General features: G+C 45.4%; 1 protein-coding gene across 2 annotated transcripts; it reads right to left on the reverse strand.

Moving 5' to 3' along the window:
* On the reverse strand, nucleotides 1-23,383 carry LOC108920669 (neurabin-1-like). Of its 2 annotated transcripts, XM_018729578.2 has the most exons (19): nucleotides 23,267-23,383; nucleotides 20,865-22,733; nucleotides 12,271-12,403; nucleotides 12,013-12,133; nucleotides 11,453-11,557; nucleotides 10,793-10,922; nucleotides 9,873-10,022; nucleotides 9,455-9,508; nucleotides 9,062-9,291; nucleotides 8,723-8,819; nucleotides 8,180-8,309; nucleotides 7,589-7,740; nucleotides 7,014-7,353; nucleotides 6,611-6,668; nucleotides 6,401-6,475; nucleotides 6,128-6,299; nucleotides 3,315-3,431; nucleotides 1,843-2,037; nucleotides 1-1,406 (listed from the first exon to the last, which is right to left on the reverse strand). In XM_018729578.2, the coding sequence occupies exons 2-19, from the start codon at nucleotides 22,581-22,583 to the stop codon at nucleotides 1,248-1,250; spliced, it is 4,137 nt and encodes a 1,378-aa protein (XP_018585094.1). In that variant the 5' UTR covers nucleotides 22,584-22,733; nucleotides 23,267-23,383; the 3' UTR covers nucleotides 1-1,247. The 2 variants fall into 2 exon arrangements, with proteins under 2 accessions (XP_018585094.1, XP_018585095.1); XM_018729579.2 differs by lacking the exon at nucleotides 3,315-3,431.
* Between the last annotated feature and the right edge of the window lies 1 nt (nucleotide 23,384).

Below are 23,384 nucleotides of genomic sequence, written 5' to 3' on the forward strand. Positions count from 1 at the left end.
CAGTTCACAGCAGTGAAACTTTTAAACTGTATTCTCCATTCTGTTTTAGCAGCAGGAACGCTGGCATTTATGTAGTTTCCTCCTTTAACATAGCACTAATACTAATTAATCATTATGGTAAGTATTTCCATTTAATCACAGTACAGGAAATCACTTGTGCAGCAATTGCAGGAGAATCATGTAAAACTTTTGATTACTTTAAGGTGGGGGAAAAAAAAATGGTCCCATTCCTTCCTGTCTTACACCTTATAGAAAATATAAAAAGCCTATTTAAAAATCCATGTTGTTAATGTATATGTATAAAAGCACATTTTATTTATACATTAAACATTTTCACCCTTGTCAGCTTACAAAAACACTAACTGTACAAAATTCCAGCAAGAAAACATCTGTACAGGTAAGTTATTCTTGTAAAAAATTTAGTAGAAAACTTGAAAAGCAGTATCTGTCCCTCAGGTCTACGTAAAAGTGAGACATTTATTTCTGGAGTAAAAGAATGAGGTAATGCTTCTTAAAATAACTGCAGTGACGCTCAAATGCGCTAAAAACGTAAAATTTACACCGGACCCCCGTCAACATTTGCACACTCGGCTTAACATCCTTACGTTTCTGCAACGAGCTTACAACCTGTTGTACCTTGAAAGGAGTGGGATGCGGTAAAGGATGCATGTAGTAGACAGGCTCTGGGCCATGCCCGCTCAGCCAGTTCTCCTTTGCTCCTTTTGTCCAAACTTGTGATCCGTAGCATAAAGCGTCGGAACGGGGGCACATTGCAATGAGACAGAAAAAGCAGGCAGCTCAGAGAAAGCAGTTTCCTGGTGATCGGAAGCACTGAGTCGGGGAGAGGGGTACAGCGCGGTGCGATCAGTGCCAGACCTTCTCACCCATCATACCTGACAGTACTCCTGCTCATCGCTTACTGCCCGCGTGGCTCAATCGAAGGAGGATGGAATGGTACCACTTTGAAGTGATGAAGCAGAACATTCAATGAGGAAAAGGATCAAATGAGAGCGCCAGCCCTAGTGTTGTTCGGGAACCTTCACAAGGTATTTGCAGGGGTGCCCTCCCAATGACATCATGGCGATGATCCCACAGTGATCCGCCTAACGCCAGTCATGCCCGAGGCTGGTCCCGCATGCAGATGAACACGGTGGCCAAGCAGCAGGCACGGTCTCCCCGTACGTCGCCTTCTCGAGAGCCTCCGAGCTCCAGCCCAGGTGGCCTCGCTTTGGCGGTGTAGTGGAACCTCAGCACGAGGAATCTGTGCCAACAGGCAGTATCCCACTACGCTTGGCTTCCTTCTCCCTCTTGTCCCGCAGCTTCTCCAGCTTCTCCTGAGCCTTCCTCATGTCCTTCAGCTTCTTTTTAATGGTGGCCCGGTCACTCTGGCTTGAAACACCCAGTGCCTGAAAACGGGACCACTGAGCCATTAGACACTTTATCAAGTATTGGAGTGTTTCTCAAGATATTAATCAATTATCTAGATATGCTGACATTCAAACTCTGTTCACTTTATTTGCATGAGAGCATGAAAAATCTGAGAAAAACAAAGAATCCAGACAATTACTGGAAGTTTCACAGAAATACACGTTTTGTGTCCAATAGAGGAGTCAAGATCACACACAATTTGTTGATCTCATTGCTGGAGTTATTGTGACATGACGGATTCTGTTATTTGTAACTTGATACAGATCAAAATTAAAAGTATATTTAGGCTTCTTTTCATGTTCCTGAAGCAGAAGGTGAACAGCATACACAGGTGTGCTGGAACTATTTGTCCTACAGCAGTACTGGAATCCCGAATACTGCGAGTCAGGTTTTACGAGAGGACTCTTCTCGAACCTTCAGCCTGTCGCTGTCGAGGATCATGAGCTGCTGCCCATTGACGCCCTTGGCTGTGAACTCGGCTGTGTACTGGTCCATGTTCATTCCCATCAACCAGTGGCACACTTGCTTGGTGGTCCAGTCGTTGACGGGCCGATTCTGCCACTGGTACTCCTTCTCCTTCACCGGACGGATGAGCTCATCATCCAAAACCTGTGGCCCACATCACACACACGGGTGTTTAATTCACACTGGGTCAGTTATGCTAAATTAGGTAAACTCCTGTTAAACACTTAAAAACTTATTTTTGTTTATTTATTATGCATAACAATATCTGCACTTTTCATTCATGACAAAAGTGCTCCGTTACACATCGTGAAACATTTTGTACTGACAAGTCAGTATTTACACTTTTTGTATTTTTAACTAATAAAAACGCAAGATATAAAGCACAGTGCAAAACAATGCAGGGTGTCATTTAATTTTACAAAATCTTCCTTTTTATCTTTTTAGAATCTTCCATTTAAATTCTATATTTTATGTCCATAACTCTTACAACCGCTTGATTATTTTTTTTGATGACCCTGAAGACATTCATAATAGCAATAAAAATCTGTATGTGATATATAAAGATATCCTCCAAAATACAAAAATGTCACACTAAAAACACTCCGTTTTTACTGAGGAAATATATACTATAACATACACTATACTGGCTACAACCAATGAGATTATGTAGGGTTTGATTTGACATCGCAGACACTAAGGTATCAACCCCTCTTGCACATCCTTCCACTCTGAAACATGAATTAAGATTTAATGCAACAAATCACATGGATGAGGACCACTGACAGAGTGTGTTAGATCAGCTGAGAGTAAACGTTACAAATTAAAACGATCGTGTAAAAACAAAGCGCTGTGTCATTCATAGCATGTTAGCTAGAGCAGGGTAAAAATGTGAAACGCAGCAGTTCAACTGATGAAAACGTGAGAAGCCGCCAGCGCTCCTGCGCACTTTTGACAGCCGTTTCAAACTATTGCTCCGAGCAGTCGCTCGTCTGCGCGCTTCCTGAGCCCACCCACCCACCGACATAGACATACACAGAGCTGGCGATGCACGATTACCCTCAGAGGCGCCAACACAACTGAATAACATGCGGAGGTTAAAGACAAAGCAGGACAGAGATCAAGACAACGGATGCGCTTCCATAAATAAATAAATGTGCGCAAGTGAAAGGAACCCTTCCAACGAACATAATGAAGCACAGAGCAGGACACGAAATCAGTGCTTGCACGGGCGAGGAGGATCACGCAGCATGGAGCGACAGTAGAAGAAGTGCGCACCGAGAGCCCCCGTTGCTCTCGTTCGAAAAAGCACGGAGATTCCCTGCGCACGCGCCGCTTCGCTCTCCGAGCCCTTCCCTTGCGCCGTCACACCCCCTATAGGGCTCACACGCACCACAGCGCCCACGTGCGGCACGACCACTCACCTGGCTGGACGAGAAGGTTAAAGTGCGTGAGCGCCCAGACAGATGGGGCTCTGCGACTAGCCCTGTCAAGCCCAACCTGGTACTTCCAGGGTCTGACTCATCTAAGACCGAAACATTCTGGAACAAGTGAGAACAAGGAATGCATTAACTGGGCAAAAGACATTTCTGTCACCTCTGCCTTCTGCAGAGTGACGTTTGGGGTGAAATCATGAAAGTATTTTTGATATTAACAAATAATCAAGCTCCGAAGTCTCGGCTGCATAAAACCATTGAATGGAAGTAAATAAGGATAGTGACAGTATAACACCACAAACACTACTGTAATTATTGTATTCATTATAGAAGTTGGTATACAGAGGTAGTTACCTCACCAAGAGGTAACGGCTAGGGTTAGGAATTAAGATCCTGGTGCCTTTTTTCCCTGCAGTTTAGACAGAGTGACCCAAGTTCATTAATGACAGAATCACAGGCACAGTATTTTTATGGTGTTGAAGCTGCCAGAAAAAAACTGCTTTTTAAGTCTAAATATAGTTATGGGAAGCAGGGTCTATCCGAAAATAATAATAATAATCATCTAAAAATAATACATGCAAGAATTTTACGATAAGTGAGTTTAAAAAAAGCAAAATATTTTCTCTTTATTTTTTAACCAAGGAATCTTGCACAATCCGATCAAATCCGACGAACCGGAAAGCATAAATAAGCGACTGGGGTTGAACCAGGCTGTCCGTGGTGGATTCTAAAAATCTCCGACATCTTTTGAGAATCAATCAATTAGGCCCGGAAACAAGCCTTTTCCCCAGAGTCATTGTGGGTAAACGTTTGGAAAATTGCTTGTCTGGTGACAAAAGTCAGGGTGTAAAAACTGACGATGGCTGCATGTTTTTACAGCGGTAACCTGACAGACAGACAATGAGATGCTACGGCAACATGCAGGAGTTGGCAGCCGGAGGAGCGGCAGGGAGAGCGGCACGCGGGACGGCGTGAACCGAACTGCCACGACCCGGAGCGATGCCGCTTTTCGGAAGTATCACCTCTGGTAATAAAACTGTCGCTCTGGAGGTTTTCATTTTGCTACCTTTCGCATTTCAACCAATATGCAGCCTTACTATATCCAGACAGCTAATATGCACAGAATCAAGGTCATGGCTGAATTGCACCATAATACAGAAGAGTGTTTCACTGCTGTATATTTTCAGTTGAGGTTATATATCAGTAACTCATGGAATTTATTCAAAAGAGGCTTTTTTAAAAAATAAAAAAAAAAAAAATGCTGAAAATGGCACTGCTTCAGCAGGGTTGTGCACGTAGAAGCCTGATGTCATATTCCAGACTGATTGAGGTCGTGGTAAATGTCGCCGGCATGGCATAATATGGTGAATGGTGCAGTTTACCACCCTTTAAAATTGTTGAATAGACGGTATAGTGCCCAGATGAAATCAATAAAGCCATTTTTAACACATCTCCTGCAGACTCAAGTATGTTAAGCGAAGTGGCAAAAACTTGATTTAATGTCTCTTGGAAGTACAGTTTTGTTTCAGATCAAGTTTGTGCCACTTTTCCTGCTGTAATTGCAGGGGACAAATGCAAAGAAGCCAGTGATCTCAGTGTTAGTGGTAACACAAATACCCGTTGCTATATGAGGTTCTTCTCTACTGATGTTAATTAGCTAACAAGCACATATAACCAGGTGAAGACAGAGTTTTAGGACATAAAAGGTTTATACTGTACCAAATCTAAGGACCGACCAAATAAGGAAGACCAGGAGAGATTAATCTGTTTAAAAAAAGGGAGCAAAATGAAAAATACTGTTCACACAGGTCCAAACCAGTCATCTCCATCAAGAAATCCCACAGTTTCATGTTCGGCACAGGGACAGGTGCAGCGGAAAGTACTGTGTTACTGCATCAGCAAAACACTCTGAAACTAATAAGCCATAATACTGAAAATACACACACAGGGAACCCTGTTTAATTGGTTGGGACATTGCGGAGCAAAGTGTTTACTGAAGGATCCATTCTACAAACCCGGTGAATTCCTCTCGAAAAGCTCAGCTTACTGACATATTCCACATGTTCCTGTAACCTCAATGGACTCGTCTCACCCGCTAATGGACATCTCTGACAATAAACAGAGTAAGCAATGGCCATGATTTTACATATGCTACGGTTACTCTCTGGCTGGCTATACCACATTTTATTATTGTCATTTTTGAGGAGAGTGGAAAAAACAGCTGGACTGTGAATCACCATCTCAAAAAAGTCCAAAAAAGGCGGAAAAATGGCAGTCCTCCACCTTGGATTGCCTTTCATTCCATTCAGTAAGATAAACCATAGCACATTCCTCTAAATAAAAGCTCTCACCACTGATTTTCATACAGTACTGAAAAAAAGTCATATCTGACCGCAAATATCAAGTACTGTTTTAAAGTTGCATTCATAGAGTCATACAGTATTAGAAGAGACAAAACATTCGGAACTATATTTGGTTTGTCTTATGTGAAGTAATACTGAATGAATGGGTTTGCCTTCCTATATATGATAAAGGCTCCAGACAGTAAGCATAAGGGCAGGAGGTAATTGTTCAAATGCCACCAGACACACACACACACACACACACACACACACACACACACACACACACACACACACACACACACACACACACAGCTGCCATGTGACAAAGGTGTCAAACTTCCCTTCCTGAAACATGAGACAGAGCATTATGGCAACCCTTCCTCATTTCAGTTTTATTTAAAAACTTGCTGCTTTGAATAAAAGGCGTGCTGATTCAACGGCTGCCGTCCTCCTCACCTTGCTCTTCGGGTCCTGGCGCTGCTCTGCGCCCACGTCGCCAGTAGAGGAGGTCATCGTCTCCTTGCCCTTGTCCCCGAACCGGAGAAAGGGCATGCAGCTGGGGACAGGGGACACGGACTCTGCGGAAGACAGGTTCCCAGCAGCGTCCTCCAGCAGGTCAGCGGAGCCCCTGAGTTTCAAGGCAAAAGCTCTGTGACGACATGCCACGGACAAGCACTGCACGGACATGTGACTCTTGACGCATGTGGCACAACCATGGGACTCACGTACCTGCTTTCGAGAGATCCTCTGTGGGCCTCTTTCTCCTGCTGCTTCTTCCCCCTGCCTCCAGACTTCCGAAGGCCGCTGTTTTTTTTTTTTTTTTTAAAAAACGCGGATGATTTTTTTTTTTTTTTAGTTAGCAGGGGCCGTAATGTGCGTACATATTTAAAGCACATGTGCAGGATGAAAGCCTTTACAAGCTGAGGTACTTCAACATACCCAAAATCAGGAAATCTTCTCTTAGGTTTTCCCACTGATGAGCCATCACTTGTTTCCTCTAGATGGAGAAAGAACTTTTAACACACAGTGCAGTGTTGAACCAGGCCATAGTGAAGCAAGCTGCCCGATGCCTCTTCGGATATTACCATAACATTTCACGATGCATTTTGTTTGAAAATAAAACAAAACAAACAGTTGCCTAGATTTTTAAAATACGAATTAAATCGGCTTGAAACGATAACGTAAAATTGACTGTTGTAAAACAAGCATGCGAAACTGAGCTGATGCCACGCTCCACAAAACCTGGAAGTCTACGAGCAACGGCAGCCAAAGTAAAGACACCGAGGGGCTCTACAAGAACCATTTAGCACAGCAGACCCATTCTGCCAGGTTCAGGGGCTACCTTTTCCCTCCTTGCCCTTGCCCTTCCTCTTGGATGCCCGTATGGGGGCACTGGGCTGGAGATCCACCGAGGAGGCGGGGGAGGAGGCGCCCTCTGGGGAGGGTAAGCTGGGAGTGCCACTGCTTCCCCCGCTGCCCCTCCGATGGACCTCCTGCAGGGGCAGGGAGGGTGAGCTGGACAGCGGGGTTCTCCCACTGGTGACGCCCTCTGCAGTGACGCCCTTCCAGGCGCTCCTAGGGGTAGATGCTGGCAGCGGCAGCGACAGGCTTTCCTGAATAGACCGCCTATTCTTCTGAAACTCCGGCTCCACCGGCTCCACCTCCTCTCCCTGTCCATTCACCTGCGGCGACACAGTGGCAACAGTAACAGAACCCTGTCTCCAGCAGGATAAGCACCCTCTGCCCATCTATTATTTGCACCAGGGTGCCAAAAACAAAAGGCTCGCATTCCAGGAAAAGTGGAGACTTTCCAGTCCAAGCACTAACTGATGAGTGATCTTAAGCCCCCAAAAAAAGAAAAAGAATAAAACACGTTTTTGCCAGCTTTGCAAGTGAGGGCCTACATTTTAAACTGACCTGCTTTTGGCTGGAGGTGGCCCCCAACTGCTCTTTCAGTTTCCTGCGAGTCGGCGGCTGGCGTTTAGCCTTCTGGGCAAGCTGGCCTTTGGTTCGGTTGGCACTCGTGTCCAAAAGCTGCGTTTCAGGGATCACACTGATCCAGTCTGTGTCTGAAAGGACAGCAAAATCACATTTCACTATGACAGACACAGAAAAAGGCATACATGCATGGCAGCGATGCACCGTGTCTCGCATTTTTTACACATCTTCTTTCCTTGGGTGTGTGCGCATCCCTTGACCTTCAGGGACCAGAGACTCAGAACGGAGCAGTCCACCAGGCAGAATAACTCATGAACTCACGAAAAATAAACTCACAAAATAAGGTTTGCCTGTGGAAAGCCCCCATGAGATCCTTTAAACTAACATCTAACCACAAGGAATAAACATAGAAAAATTAAAGGACACAAGCATTTGCATCGTTGTGCTGGAACAACAGTTGCTGTATGACTGCATCAAACTGTGCCAACTACACCATCAACAGCTCCCACAACAATCAATCTTCATTTTGGACATAACCTGTAAACAACTAGGCCATTGCAACCTTCATACCAGACAGCAGGGTATCCGCAGACTGCCCGTTCCTGAGAGGAGACTGGGGTCCATCCTGTGCATCTGCACTGTCCAGACTGGACTGAGCTCTTATCTGCATCTTGAGGCCTCCAGCTTCCAGTTCTGCAACCTGCAAAGAGAGGTGATACCTCTAGGAGGCTGTACCACTGGTTTACTAACTGCAGTATACTGTTCTTTCCTACATTGTTAACTGCCCCACTTAGCCCACAGAAGCGCCATCCTGCACTGCAACACCTCCAGCATCCGTTTTCCTCCTATCGTATCACTGCGATGTGCTCGGTTCATCATGCACCAGGGTTCACTGTTAAAGCTCTGATAAAGTTTACGTACTCTGTTACGCTATGACTCCACCCATGCCCTCCGCAGTTTCACTTACTCTCTCCTTCCACATTTCACACTCAAAGGTTCAATGTGGAGCTGATCTTGTTCTTTACTTGCACCGGTTCACTGCGATGCCTCAACCGTGCACCAACCCTGCTCCACTCACATTCAGCCGGTCCAGCTCGGTCCAGCGCTCCTTACCCGCTCCCTCAGTCTCTCCACTTGCTCTCTATACTGCTTTTCCTTCTCATCCAGAGCCTTCTTCAGATCCTCCTCCTTCCTTACAAATTCAATCTCTCTAAGAAAGGAGTAAAGTGTCAGGCTGGAGAACACACTGGTGAACTCCTACAAGTTACAGGGAAAACACTGAAAGTACAGAAGATAAAGCTCAAAGAAGTCAGTGAAATCTGGTCAGTTGGAAAACACGGTACGCTACTTGCCTAGAAGAACAAAAGTTGAAGGAAACAATTTTAAAGCACCTCTGAGCAAGGGTCGCCCCAAAATTCCACCCTGTTTAGTGGGACCCAGACAAAGACTCACTTCTGTTGATAGTCCTTCAGCAGTTTTTTGGCCTTGTTGTACTTCTTGTCCAGGGTTTCATACTGACTCTGCGTCTCCGTCAAGTGCTCGTTGACCTTTTTGCACAGGACCTGTGCTTCCAGCCAGTACTTCTCAAGCTTTTCAATCCTCTCATTATTCTCTTGTATATTTTGCTCTAACTGGGCTTGTCTAGACTGCCGTAATATACAGTCTTCCTCCGATATTCTGAGCTGAAGAAAAATAAAAAAATATTCATAATTACACAGCAAAACGTGGATGGATGGCAATCTTCCAAAACATACCTGCTGAAGTATTGTATATCAGTGTCCTTTTCAAGAGTGGACTGACCATTTAAAAAAAAAAAAAAAAAATCTCCGCTTCAGAATGACCTACCTTTTCTTTTAATTGGTGGAGTTCTGCAGTTGCTGCACTGTACTTCAGCTGGAGCTATTGGTTCATATAACAAAGAGCAAAACAACTGTATTGGAGAGAATGATCTACATCACAGCTTACGTTTTTACTCATTAGCAATCATTAGAAATTACTGTACTGCCAGAGTTTAGCCAAAACATCTAGCAAAAAAATAAATCTACTATCCACTACGTATGCCAAATATGTTAGTTTATTCTTAACTAGTAAACAGAGGCCTGCCAAATACTGTAACCCTTAATCCATTTAATCATAACTGTGACCTTTATTCCACAGTGAGATGATGCCACTACTGGAGAAAAACAGACTTCCTACAAAAGGTCTAACTGAAAATGAAAACTACACTAGGTCGTGACCCACGTAGCGCAGCGAAGTGAAATACCTGTTTGTATCTGATGCCCAGCTGTGCCGAGTCCATGCTGACGGGTGATATGTCGTCATTCCCCGTAGACTCGACCGCTCCCAGCGAGTGCTTTGCTGGCCTCGCGCTTCGGCCCTCGTCCCGCCCTTCCTCTTGCTCGTAGTGTTCTTCCTTAAAACCATAATACTGTAACATCACTGCGCAGCACCTCAGCCAGGGCCTCGAGTCAAACATGCACATAGAAACACTCACCGAAACCCACTCACCCTCACGCTCACCTGCTGGAAATTGCTCTGGGGTCCAGACCACGGTTCATCACGTGCATCCCATTAATACACCACACCAGCAAGCAACACCAGCAAAACCCTTCTGCAATTCTGTTTCTACCGCCAACCTAGAGACCTTCTAACGCGCACAGAGCCCCGGCCCTGGATACCTGCATGCTCTTGTGAGTGGGCAGGGATCATGTTCAGGATAAAGAGCATCTCTATGTAACCAAGGATTTCTGACCAGGTATTTTGCATACCTGCGTGTCAGTAGTCAAACTTCCACACCCAGCGTCACATTGTAGCCACTAACTACATCAACTGTAGAGAGACACAGATCTTAGGGGAATATTTAAAAAATGCATTTTTCTTTTGTTTTAATCATTAATAAACAGATTAAAACTGAGGCTTAGGAATTCAGCATTTATGCGTCCAGTTCCGCTTTTTTGTCTGCGTTTGTTTCCAGCGCTGTTTTCAAAGTAAACTGTGAGCGACAGCGCAGCGCCGTCTCCAAAACAATCCCGACTCCGTGAGGAGAAGGTAGCTCACCAGGCCATAAGCAGCAGGCCAGACCATTTCAAAGAGCTACATGTGAAGTTTGGAGTGGGCAAAGCTGCCAACCTTACCCTCCATAACCCCACCAGCATCTGTCTTCCTTGTCCCCGTATGACTCACCTCCTCCGTGGATGGATCATAGGACTCCTCCGGCCGCTCTCGGCGTTGGCTCCTCTCCTGCTCCAGAGTCTCGCGGATGAGACGCGCCACCTCGCTCTGCGAGCCGGGCTTCTCGCGGCCAATCAGGAAACTACGTGGGGCCAAATGGGGGGGGAGGAGACAGATCAGCACAGAGGTGTGCTGGTGGAAGCCACCACTACTGCTAATCCTTAACCCTGGCGAGTTCTTCGTTGCCCCACCTTGGACTAGCAAACAACTGGTTCAGCTCATTGCTTCTGTGGCAGTATCCTTGTCATATCTGCCAGGAAGTGCAGCACGTGAATGCAAACAGCAGCGAGCACATTGATTCATGCTCTGCTACTGCGGGGGGAGACTCATTTGATTATGGTAAACCATTAACATATATACCAGGGCCCTGTGAAGGCTGTTCTCCGTCCGTCTCAGCTGATCACACGAGCATTCGGCCACATGGAAAAATCAGCAAAGATCTTGGGGCTCATGTTTCATTGTGGAAGAGGGTTTGAAGCCATTATTCCTCGTCACATCTAATCACATTAAAGACCTTTAGACATGTTCTGGTCATTGTTTTTGCGCTGCTGTGCATACTCTACAGTGAGAGCTGGACTTGCCAACAAATCAGGGGGAAATGTGAACGCTCACCTGACTTTGCCTTTAGTGTTTTTCAGGACTGTGGCTGCAAAGAGCTGACTGACTCCAACCAGACTGATACCATCTACTTCAACAATCTGGTCATTGACCTGGATTCTAGAGAATACATCACATAGAACCACAGTTCAGATCCAGAGGAGCAGACACATCTTAACTGATGGTTTACATTACTCAATACACTTAAATAGTGCTTTTAATGTGGAAGTTAAGATACATATTTTGTAAAGCAAAACCCTCAAAACAGAACAACCTACAGCTGGCTGCCTAAAAAAGAGATGAACTCCCTTGGAAGCAATAACTGATGTTTTCTTTTGTTCCCTGCAGAGGTTAAAAATACACTTTTATATTTTTAAAAATCATCTGAAGATCTTGAGGGGTGAGACATGTATAGCCTCTGACATCACACACATCTGTTTTCGCTGCAAGCATTTGAATGCCACTTGCTTTCAGACCATTTCACATTATTTATCTGTATTCCAGTCCAGTTGTAACTGAAAAAAAGTTTTTCTCAGGGTTTTTTGAGAAACAAAACAGAAAAGAACACAGTGTACCGCCCATCTCTTGCTGCAGCTCCACCTTCTGTAATGGTCTTGACAAATATCCCCAGCTTCTCCAGGCCCTGGTCCGCCCCTACTCCCATACCTATGATGCTGATCCCTAGCCCATTGTCACCTGTTCACAAGAAAATAAAATACAGCGGTTAGAGGATAGGCAAGGAGAAGGAGTCTTGACTTGACAGAGAGAGAGAGAGAGAGAGAGAGAGAGAGAGAGAGAGAGACAAAGAGACGGAGAAAGACAGGTGTGCCTACCTTTCTCCATCTCTACAGAAAACACGTCCATCTTCTCCACCCTCTTTTCCAGCTCATACTCTGCCGATGCTGCCACAGGGTCCACATCGTCATTCTGTCGGTCATATTCCCTGTTGGAGTACATGGTGAAGACCTGTGGCACCAGAAAAGCAACAGAACCAGAACTGAGATGCAAGCGAGAAACAGGAAGCAGATCCACTGCACAGCTTGCCGCACGTTCCGTCCATCTTGTGGGCAAGACTACTGCTAACTGGCCGAGCTCTGCTAGCAGAGGCTGGACCGCAATAGGCACAGAGACAAGCAGGAAGGATGATGAAATTTAAAGTTGAACTCAACCTTTTGAGCTAAACTCAGATCTTGAGTATTTTGCCAACCTTCTCAAAGAAGGCCGACGGCTCTGAATAGCTGCTTGACAGGGAACGTTCCGCTCTGCGACTCACAGCCACACTGATTCAACAACTGCATCGCCCTCCATCAAGGCCTTACTGAGTATCTCCATACTCGCCTGAGACCTTTCACGAGAAGGGAGTCCAGAGTAGGACAGAGACCAGTCCTGGACAAGAAATTCAGATCCGGAGCCCATGCTATACGTACAAGTGAGAGCAGATGCATTTTGAATCCATTATTCTTTATTACAATATCAATCTGATACTAATCAGTGGGCTTCAGTGTCTGTAGAGCAAAAACAGGAACTTGTCATTTTGACACAAATAAATATGAAATTACCGTGCTGACCGAAAGTACGTGAACCCGTTGTGTACCTTAGTTTTACCACTAATTCATTAAGCAGTCTCTCTCATCTAACATAATAGGTGTGTAATGAGCAATTCCATATATTGGTTTAGAGGAAATCATGAGCAGCAGAAAAATGGAAGTAGCGCAGGTGCAAAATAAGTGAACCCCAGGTTGAATCGGTTAAACCTATTTGGTACCTAGAATCAGGTGTGTAAATCAAACACATTCATTTTATACGTTTAAGATTTAGCTTTTAGGTTTATTTTAATATTTTACAGTAGAATACAGGAAAGCAGCACTATCTAAACTGGATTCATCTACACTGAGATAAATCCATTTACCTGACAGACTTGGTAAAATATGGCACATTTGAACACCGCAGGGTCGTACTGCCCTATTCGCAGAGAGGATCAAGGGCTTTGATGTGTCAAGTCAAGTACCGGGGCTTGCACAGGAAGATAGCATGAATACTTCCCTTTATGTCTATGTAATCAGAAAGTTATTTTCATTTATTTTTGTAGTATTATTCTTTACAAGGCTACAAGACAAAAGCTGCAATGGGCAGAACAATCCCCTAACTGCCATGGTCAAACTGGAGCAAACGGTCATCTGATTGTCTATAAAGGTAAGGCTCCCATGGGTCAAAGAGCACAGACACAACGTGGTGTTTCCCTCCCCACAGTGACCCTCCAGCTATCCCAACACAATCCCTGTCAAAGGCCTGTTCAAGATTGGATGGTGTCCCGTTTACCCCTTCACCTCGACAAAGTGGAGGTTCCTAAGTGCTTTGCAGATGTTGAAACTGGAGACAAGCATTTCAGAAAATAAAAACTGTCATTTGGGCCCGTCCATGCAGTTTGTAGAGGGTGTGAGTGGGCTGTAAAGGATTTATTTGGAAGTTTAGGAAGAGAAATGATGTAATATCGTAAACATTTCCACTGTTGGCCAGTCTGGATCGTGAAGCATGTCAGGACTCGCGAAACCAGGCGTGACTTTCCCTCAGCCACTGTACTGTCAGTCCTTTGTTCTCACTACCAATTATCAATATTAGCTCTCAGGCTGCCATCCCGTGTCAGTTTAGAAATTTTTAAAAAAGGTTCCAAAAGGAAACAGAGACATAAATTGACACAAGACAAAAAGAAAAAAAATTTCCTCCATTTTTGTTCTTATCTAGCATTAATTTCCCTTAAATGTTCTTAATCCAATAATGCTTCAGAAACTTTTAGATGGTGCTATTATCACAATAATGGAGTCACAGTGGATAATGCCAGTGCCTCACGGCTGCTCAACTGCTCCATGTGCGTAAGGTTCGAGTCCAGCTCAGGATGTGCAGAGTTTGCATGTTTCTCCTAGTGTTTGCACCCTCTCAGACATACATGGATGAAGTTACTGACAAAGCATCTATTCCTGCTTTGCCTTGGAAACCATGCATGCGGTTGCTATGAGTAGGGGTCAACTTGATGGGATTTCAGTCCATTATTCACAGCATTTATCCAATGATACTTTTCTAAATGTACAGTTTCCAGTAAAACCTCTTTTTTGTTGTACTGTCTTCCTTGCTTAGTTAAACAAATTAAACTGGTTAAACTGAAGATAAACACTAAAATGAAAAAAATCCGAAATCATCATTAGAAATATTTACAACTTAAGAAAAAGTGATAAGGTCTTGTGAAAAACATACAACAAAGTGTCTGGCCTCCATCAGGCTCACTGCTTCTGTTGAGCAAGATCTCCTTTACTGTTTTCTTGTTGCCATGGAACAATCTAGTTCATCTGAACAATGTTCTTTAAACTGCAGTGAGGTTACAGGCCAGACAGTGTCTCACACAAACCAGAGAATTACACATACATACACAGGGAGCTTAGGAAGGGAAGAGGTGACTGTCATGGGATACAACTCAAAACCCTCTGGAGACTCTTGTCTATGTTTAGGCCAGTTTCGGTGTTCAGGTGAATAGACTTGAATAGATAACTTTCACGCAAGCAATAGAAGCAGAATACAACATCTGTTTTGTTTAAAAGCTCCGCTATGAACCAAAAATTTTATTAGTTTCAGTATTCCTTCTAGGAGAAGTCACATACCAGTAAACCTTTTACTGAGTAATTAATTCTGTGAAAGAAACCAGAGTGACGTTGGTGGTCTTTTCATGTGTGATTGTGCAGTGAAGCGCACAGAGCCGCGTCGGACGAAAACAGCTTTTGAATTTATCATTTCCCACCAGAACACTAGGACCCATCAGTACTCATGAAAAAACGAGGACCCCTCAGTAAACACAAGAAGACCAGAACCCTTTAGCACCCAAAAAAGGACCAGCACCCATCAGTACCCATGAAAAGACCAGGACCCATCAGTTCCCACCGCAAGACTGGGTACATGAGACAAGGATGGTTCTCTGTCAAGTTCAGTTTACTCCCTACTGAACAAAAACGTCTTTCCCTTTAAGGTAAACGACACCACTGTCATAAGTTGCCCCACAGTGGAAGGGAGGGAAGTTAATCGGAGTGGCAACTGGTGTGGAGCCATGTGGGTCTCAGAGGGGCGCTGCCTCGCAGGAGCTCCTAAAGCTGGCGGCTCTAAGACAACAAACCAGAAGATGAAGCGGGAAGAGGCCTGGGGCCTGGTCTCGATCCGATGTAAACGGGACCGAAAGCTCACTGTAGTCCTTCGCCACCGAATCAAAAGCAGCCATGGACTCCCTCTACACACTCCTATGCTGCTCAGAAGAGAGGTGCTACAACAGAACAGAAATAATCCACTCCAGAGACTCCTGAAGCTAGGTCAGAAGACAGTTTCGTAGACCAAGCAGCAGACAAAGGGGGAAAACGTAAAAACGGAGCTCAGTGAACCATGACAGTGTCCCTGACACAGCTTTCGCTGTACTCAGATCCTTAGTTAGACCAACATTACGTGGCTCAACGGGATCAACCTATGCCAACGAAGAACTGATTTTACCCCTGTGCGAAAAGTAATATAAACACAAAGCCAGCACAAATATATTTCCAAGCAACTGAAGGCACAATCTGATCTGGCAGTGCATGACTCCAATTCCAGCCAATCGGCGAAACCCTCTCTGCCTCCCCCCCGTGCTCGTGTGCAGCTTCACATCCGCTCGTTCGAAAGCTCAGCCACTCCCGCATGCACCGACGTGCTCCTCCCATGAGCCTCAAACGTTCCGCCGGTCAACGGGCGCGTTCATCGGGGACGGGAGGGTCTGAGGTTCAAACAGCCATGGAGTTTGGGTGGTGTCCCAGGTGCGATAGCTGGCTTCCGCTAAGGTAATCATTAACTCGGTAAAAAGAAGGGTTTTAGCTCAGAGTAAAACATAAAAAGAACAAACAAATATAGCGGGGACTACCTGAGAGAGACCCGCGGCACTGAACTGCAGAACCTCATCAAGTGGAGTTCCTTCTCAAGAGGAGAAGTGTCCCCCCCCACCCCGTTCGGGTCTCCCCATCACAGTCCAAAGGCATAGATCTCTCCACATTGCGCAAGACAGACCGAACGCATGATGCATATTCCAGCACACGGGGAGTCGAGCTATTTAATGGGCAAGTAAAAGCCTGCGGTTTGAAGTTTAAACATAATTCCAGAGCTTCAGATGATTTACCTCAGATTAGGACACACCTAAAAAAACAACAGCCAGCTGCAGGACTTAACCCTTAGAGCGCTTTCGGTCAGGGCGAAAGATCCGATTTCACGTCGCACACAGCATCGCCGGAGCTCGTCCTGAAGACGTTTCCCCCACGCGTGAGCGCTGCAGAAACAATGTCACCATGTATACTGGCTCGCGGGGAGGTGTTTTCCCTATGCTTATCTGCCTTCTACCTTTTTTGCAAAGGGAATCTAGATCTCGATGCGATAAAACCGGGACATTCAAATCACACGTCGCTTCTGCTATTACTTTCAACGACGAAACAGGCCGTAACGCATCGGTACGGAAACAAACTGGGAAAAAAAAAAAAACGGAACGTAATGTAAACATTATCCAAAACATGGTGATTACATCCCGATTTAGACAATGCTTCCCCAACCACATCTTGCAGGGTTTGTTTTATTAATGATCAACATGCATTTCAATATAGGGTAGTTTATTTTCAGTGCTTACAAGACATATACATGAAAGTATGGCTGGAACCCACCAAAACCAGTACTGACCAATGCATCAGTCCAGGTATCCAACAGCATGTGAGGCAACAAGCAGAGCTGAAATGCAGGAAAGCAGAGCTACAGGCTTTGCGTGACACCTTTTCGACTTTGTAGCCGTTATAAAGTGCCAGTGCAAGGAGTTGCAGAGGGTACAAGAGCAGGCTGTCGCTATATTCCCGCAGCCTGGCGATGGCTGTATTTGCGGAATACCCGTGGCATGGAGATGAAGTGATCATGACCCCGTCCAGAGCCCTCGCTCCTCTACAGCACAGCAACACACAACCAGAGATATTTTGAAAATCTATGCTTTTGACACTTCCGCTTGTGTCTTCGTCAAAATAAAATGCCTGTTCCATTCAACATGCTGCTATGTTACATTCTGCACATGAGATTCTGTGTTAGGCAATTTGGTTGGGAAGGGTGCAGTATAAAGTTTTAAAAAATTATCAAATGTCATTAAAATTTGGGGAAACCGGTAGCATAGTGGTTAGAGCCGCTTCCTCTGGACGCAAAGGGCGCAGGTTCAAATAACAGCAGTAGTGCCCTAGAGCAAGGTACGTACCCTAAATTGCTCCAGTAAAATTACCCAGCTGTGCAAAGGGGCAAACTGTAAGTAGTTTAACAAGGTAAGTCGCTTTGGAAACGAGCGTCAGCTTAATGAATAAATATAAATGTTAACTTACTTTACACTGAAGTTGCTTCTGAGTGTGTCTACATTCTAAAATCTATATGCTGCAGATCCAAGTGTATTATAATCAAAGCCAGACTTTTAAACACAATGCAGTAAGATATTCATCTTCACCAAAAAGATAAACAACAAAAGACCACAGTAAACAAAAGACCACAGTAAACAAAAGAAACTAAAATACTGTAAAATATTTATTGTGCCGATTCCTTTGTCTAAAGCTATTCGCTGTTTGCATATGAAGCTACTCATCAAGATGCAGTCCTCTATACAGCTGAGTATTTTAAGATTAATTTTGTTTTTGCTCAGATTTACCCATTTCTTCCCTGAAAGGCTCTTCTCTGGAAATGCTACAGTGTGTGGTGCATTTAGGAAGGACTCTTCTGGGCCCATAGAGAGAACCTTTCCTATCAGGTGACGCTGTCCCAGAATCTCTGGTTTCAGCAAGACCCAGTCAGGCCATGAAAAAGCCACGTGACCATTGGGATAATGACTGCTTTCTCAGAACTCCTGCAAAAGGTTGCTCTAACAGGTAGAGGGAGAGCTGCGGTTCCTGACAGACCTGGACACTTGAACCACTCAGCTGAAGTACACATATGGACTAGAACAGATATTTACTCCAGTAGGAGGAGAAAATAAACCTCAATGGCAAAACCGATGATTTTTTCTTTACTGAGGGAGAAAAACAAATGGGCTGTACTGATTTCTACACCGAACAGCTCTGTCCATCACCTAAACTTACTCTTGAAAACGACCCCTGATGTTGTCAAAGATCAGTTTTTGCACAGTTTTGTTTAGGAAAAAAAAGTTTGCTTTAAAAGCTTCTGTGACAATTCTTTCCTGGAAGATTCATCTACAAGTGAAAGAAACATGTTACTGAGTCTCCATGGATGATTTGTGCGCTGTGGATAGGGTTTGGGGGTTTGTGGTGACACAGCGGGTTTGGCCTGCATCCGCTGTGCGGCAGGTCCGTGGTTCGAGCCCTGCTTGGGGTGCCCTGCAATGGACTGGCGTCCCGTCCCGGGTGCGTCCCCTCCGCCCTCAGCCCTGCGCCCTGTGTTTCCGGGATAGGCTCTGGCTCACTTCGATCCCGCTCGGGACAAGCAGCAACAGACAATGCATGGATGGATATCTGACAACTTGTTAATAATGACAGTGTTCAACATGATTTCATGATGTGTGACTATTGTCTGAAAGAGAAGTAGGCCTCGCTTGTGGGAAGGATGGTTTTCCTCTTATAGCAATAAAACCTTCGGCCACAAACACCTGTTCGAGAACTTATGTTTCCCCCCTAAGAAGACCCCTGGAGAATTGCGTGAAGGAGACCTATCTTTGGACATGATTCGCTGCTAATAAACCCAACACTAAACAGTCTCATCCACCCTCAGCTAATAAAAACGACACAAGCAGCATGGAGAAAAAAAATAAACGAATAAAGTGAAGCACAAGCCAGGGCAGGATCAGAATGTTTACAGGAAACCTCTTCAACATCATCCATTCAACACAGCAGCAGATGTGTTGCATCACAGTATAAAGACGACAGTTCTTGCTGGAAAGGCTTCTGAGCATGCAAGATCTTGTAAAAGTGTCTTTCGTAACTGTAGCTCCAGTATTAAGGGGAGTGAAATAGCGTAGGACAAATACTTTGCAGCTGTCTGAAAAGTCTTAAAGTATTAGATATGATAGTTAGAACTGTGCTGTAAGGAGCAAACTATTTAGTCTTGTGTTATTTGTTCTTTTTCCCCCCACTTATAATACATTTCTGGTCAATATGTCCATTTTAAAATGAAGCGATGACATACGGAGGAGCTGTAGGATGAGGTTAACCTTTGACCAGTTCATCACACTGAAGAGGAGCATCTAGTCCACATTAGGAGTCCCCCAAGTACCTTTTGAACCATCCCCAAAGACAGCTACTGGAAACTTCTCACAGGGTCCACCACCCACCCACCCACACACACACACACACACACACACACACACACACACACACACACACACACAAACCTTGGCTGAGGATATCAAGTCACAGGCTATCAACAGAAAACACTAGAAGCATTTCAAGGCCTTTGTAAACAATGCTTGTTCCTCAGGTTGTGGAATGCCTTTTCTGTTTTCTCGATCCCGCCAAAATAGTGATTAGGTGTAATGATAGCCCGTGGCCCACGTTCACGCTTCCATGAGCGGTCACGGCTCTGGCACAGAAGAATGACATCACAGTATCACATAAGGCACCTCTCGGAACACCGGCATCAGACACGTCCGACTGTCAGCACGGACAAAAAAATGGAGGGATGAAAGGAAAGAGCTAATTTTAAGGACATTTCTTAAGCTATTACTGCTGTAAGGACAGTCTGAACATTAAAACCGCACAAAAGTCAAATCTGATGACGACGAAGCAATTTGACCCCATTCTGAAAATTAGATCATGACCATATCGTCAGTGATGGCTGTCTAGTTATTTTCAAAGGTTCTAATACTCCTATCATCTCTGGCCCCCACTAACCACTGCCTCTTACAAAGTGTGAATTATATTTATAAAAATAATCCATCTTTTACAGTGAAAATTCCTGACTACTATCCATATACAAAACCTCACTACATTTTCATCTCAATGCACTATAAACTCTCCAAAACTCCAACCTCACGTTTCTGCAGCGTTCAGCTGCTTCTTTGCAGACCAAACAAATATACATCGTCAAGAGTCTTTAAACACATGAATGAAGTCTGAAAAACTTCAGTGACGAAGAGTATGTAAATAACATTTTATTTATGCATTCCATTTGCCACACTGCTCTGAAAGTTCTTTTTTTTTTTTTAATTTGTCAGCAGCATAAAAGAGTCACCTTGCTCTTTCAATTGCTGTCGAATCATGCCAGTAAATTAGTGTTTCATACTTTCCATCTGAAAACAAGAGTACCAGAGATGGAGGTTAAGCGATAAATGATGAGTGACCTGAGTTCTTCAGCAAATCTTTCCACAAAAGTGCATTAAAAGGAAGAAGAAGTTTAAAGGAAGAATTCTTACCCGGATTGGTGCAGTGGAGAACTTGACTCTCCTATGTGGGTTTGGGGCCTCCTCCTCCAAAAGACCCGGCAGCTCCTCGTAGTCCTGGGCGTATTCCGTGTCCCCGTCATCCACGAAGGCAGCATTCTCGATGCCATCAGTGACAGACGATGGACTGTCATCTGTTTGCTCACTCCTTTCTTCTCCTTTTTTCATGTTCTCAACATGCTCCACCAGATGCACCTGCTCTGTCTTCTTTCTGTTGCAAACATCACCTTCACGATCTTCATCCTGAGCAACCTGACTGTCATCTGAGTACTTGTCCTCCTCACTCTGCAAGAGATGGTTTCTGAGAGGTCCATCCCAGTCTTCCTTTGGACTTTTTGTGTCCAGCTCTCTCAAAGGCTCTGCTCCTGACTCCTCAAACACATCATCATCATCATCAACAGCAACATTCTCCTCGCTCTCTGATGATTCATTCTGAACCTCCACTAACTCAGCCCGAACTGTACGGAGCCCACATGGATCCACAGAGTTGCCCTGTCTGCTTAGGGTCTCCTTAGTGGGGCTCTGAAGAACATGCTTGTTAGTGCTGTCCTTGTCAAGAACCTCTCTTGTGCCAGGGCCATAGCAACCACTGGAGAAGGATGGAGACTGCTGCCGATCATTTGGGGGAGGGCTGTGTGGCTTAGGTACAGCGGTGACAGATGTGTTACAGGAAGTAGGGGAAGGAAGGTTTGGAAATCTAGGAGAGCCACTCACTGGAAAGGTGGGCTTGGATGGACCAGTGGCAAATGGGGAGGTTGGTTTGGAAGAACCAGTGGTAACTGGAGAGGTAGGCTTCAGGAAGCCAGCAGCAAATGGGAAGGCTGGTTTGGGAGAACCAGTAATAACTGGAGAGGTTGGTTTGGGGGAGCTGCTGTTTAAAGGAGATATGGGTTTTGAGCACTCAGCAGGGCTTTGCAGTTCTGAGCCTCTCTCCGATCTTTTGGTTTTGTTGTTGGTTTCCTCACCATCACTATCCACTATGAAGCTTTCCAACCTCTTGGAAATGGGCCCGGCGTTCAGAGACACCCTCGATACTCGTTTCTTCTCACCATCACTATTTGCCTCAGGCTCACGTCCAGCTGGAAAGGTTGGGCTGCGGTCAGTACCAGTGGAGATCTCAGGACCTCCGGAAGATTTCCTGATGATCTTCCCATCATCGGTCAAGCTTCCCAGGGATGTCCGTGCAGTCAATTTGGAAGGAATCTGCTTTTCAGATGATGGCTGGTCTTTTGCACCCCTTTCAAATAGCTTTCTGGTTACTGAGAACTTCTCAGCCAGCGCTGCCTTGTCAATCTCCACACTGTCTACCTTCAGGCTTTTCTCTGAAGTGGGTGACTCTGGACCTGAGATGCTTCCCAAACTTGATTTATGTGCATTGGTAGCACACAGATGCTTTGGTGGCGAGGAGCAGGAAACATCACTCTTTGAGCAGGTCCTGACCTCCGGGACCTCCTGTTGTTGTCCGTCCATTTGTAGGAAAATGTTCTTTATCTTATTGACTCTGTTGCCAAAGGCCCTCCCCCTTGCGTCCTCCCGGCTGTCAGTGGACCCATTGGGAAATGACTTGTTAACACCATCAGCTTTGGCTGCATCGAAGGCACATTTAATGGTGTGGAAGTCCGATTTATACGCATTCCTGTGAGGGGACACACTCCGGAGGGTCCCCTCCCCTTTGCTCTCAGTCCTGATCATTTTCAGAGCACTCAAGGACAGTGAGTGAGACACAGATGGATGGACAAGACTCAAGAGGGATGGCGATTCCCACAGCTTTACGTTACAGCCGCCGTCCGTTCGCGTTCCGCTTGAGCTTACAGAACTTCATCTTCACACAGCGCAGACCATCTGAAACAAAACGAGAGGACACACTGATGAATATCACAGGGCAGGTACTCCTCATACTCTCACCCTCGTCGTCCTTCAGCGAGATCCATGCGGATAGTTCAGGGGTGAAGTGTTCCTTCTCTGAAACTGCCAGTGGTGGGAACATGCCATTGTAGGGGTGCTGCTCGGACTCTCCAAGTGCCCTCAGAGTCCGTGCGTGTACGAAATTACATTCAATCCTCCGGGCTCCCTTGAACCGTGCACCAGTCTGCACTGAACCCACACCTGTCCTAGAAACCTTGGGTGGGATCCCTGTTGGGAAACGTCGTCCACGGCTCCGAGTGGTGTAAACGCCGGTGTAAACTCTCACCGATCGGTCGGAAAACCACGGTTCATAACGCAGCCGGAGGGCGGAGGGACAACCTCGACACGCACGAAAAAGTGGAAACAAAACGCGTTATCATTGATTCCAAGTGTCAGTTGGTCCGATCGCGAGCCGCACGTCTGGAAAAAAGGCGTTTCGGACGTAAAAGATGTCAGAAAAAAACTTTCACCTGGACTCTCCGCGCTGCTCCGCTCTGCAAGATCCCGGACAGTCTCAGTCTGTCACTGCCGTAGCGCCATCGCCCCGCTCGCCTCGCTCCTTTTCTCCAAACACACAGACCGGGCGCC

Source organism: Scleropages formosus, chromosome 12, assembly GCF_900964775.1.
Source record: "Scleropages formosus chromosome 12, fSclFor1.1, whole genome shotgun sequence".
Classification (NCBI taxonomy): domain Eukaryota; kingdom Metazoa; phylum Chordata; class Actinopteri; order Osteoglossiformes; family Osteoglossidae; genus Scleropages; species Scleropages formosus.

Excerpts from the sequence above, each read along its gene's own strand:
- LOC108920669 (XM_018729578.2), bottom strand. The coding sequence starts at position 22,583 with ATGATCAGGACTGAGAGCAAAGGGGAGGGGACCCTCCGGAGTGTGTCC. Across the intron at positions 9,292-9,454 it reads TCCACCAATTAAAAGAAAAG|CTCAGAATATCGGAGGAAGA; the intron begins GTAGGTCATTCT and ends ATTTTTCTTCAG. Across the intron at positions 7,741-8,179 it reads TGCGGATACCCTGCTGTCTG|ACACAGACTGGATCAGTGTG; the intron begins GTATGAAGGTTG and ends CTGTCCTTTCAG.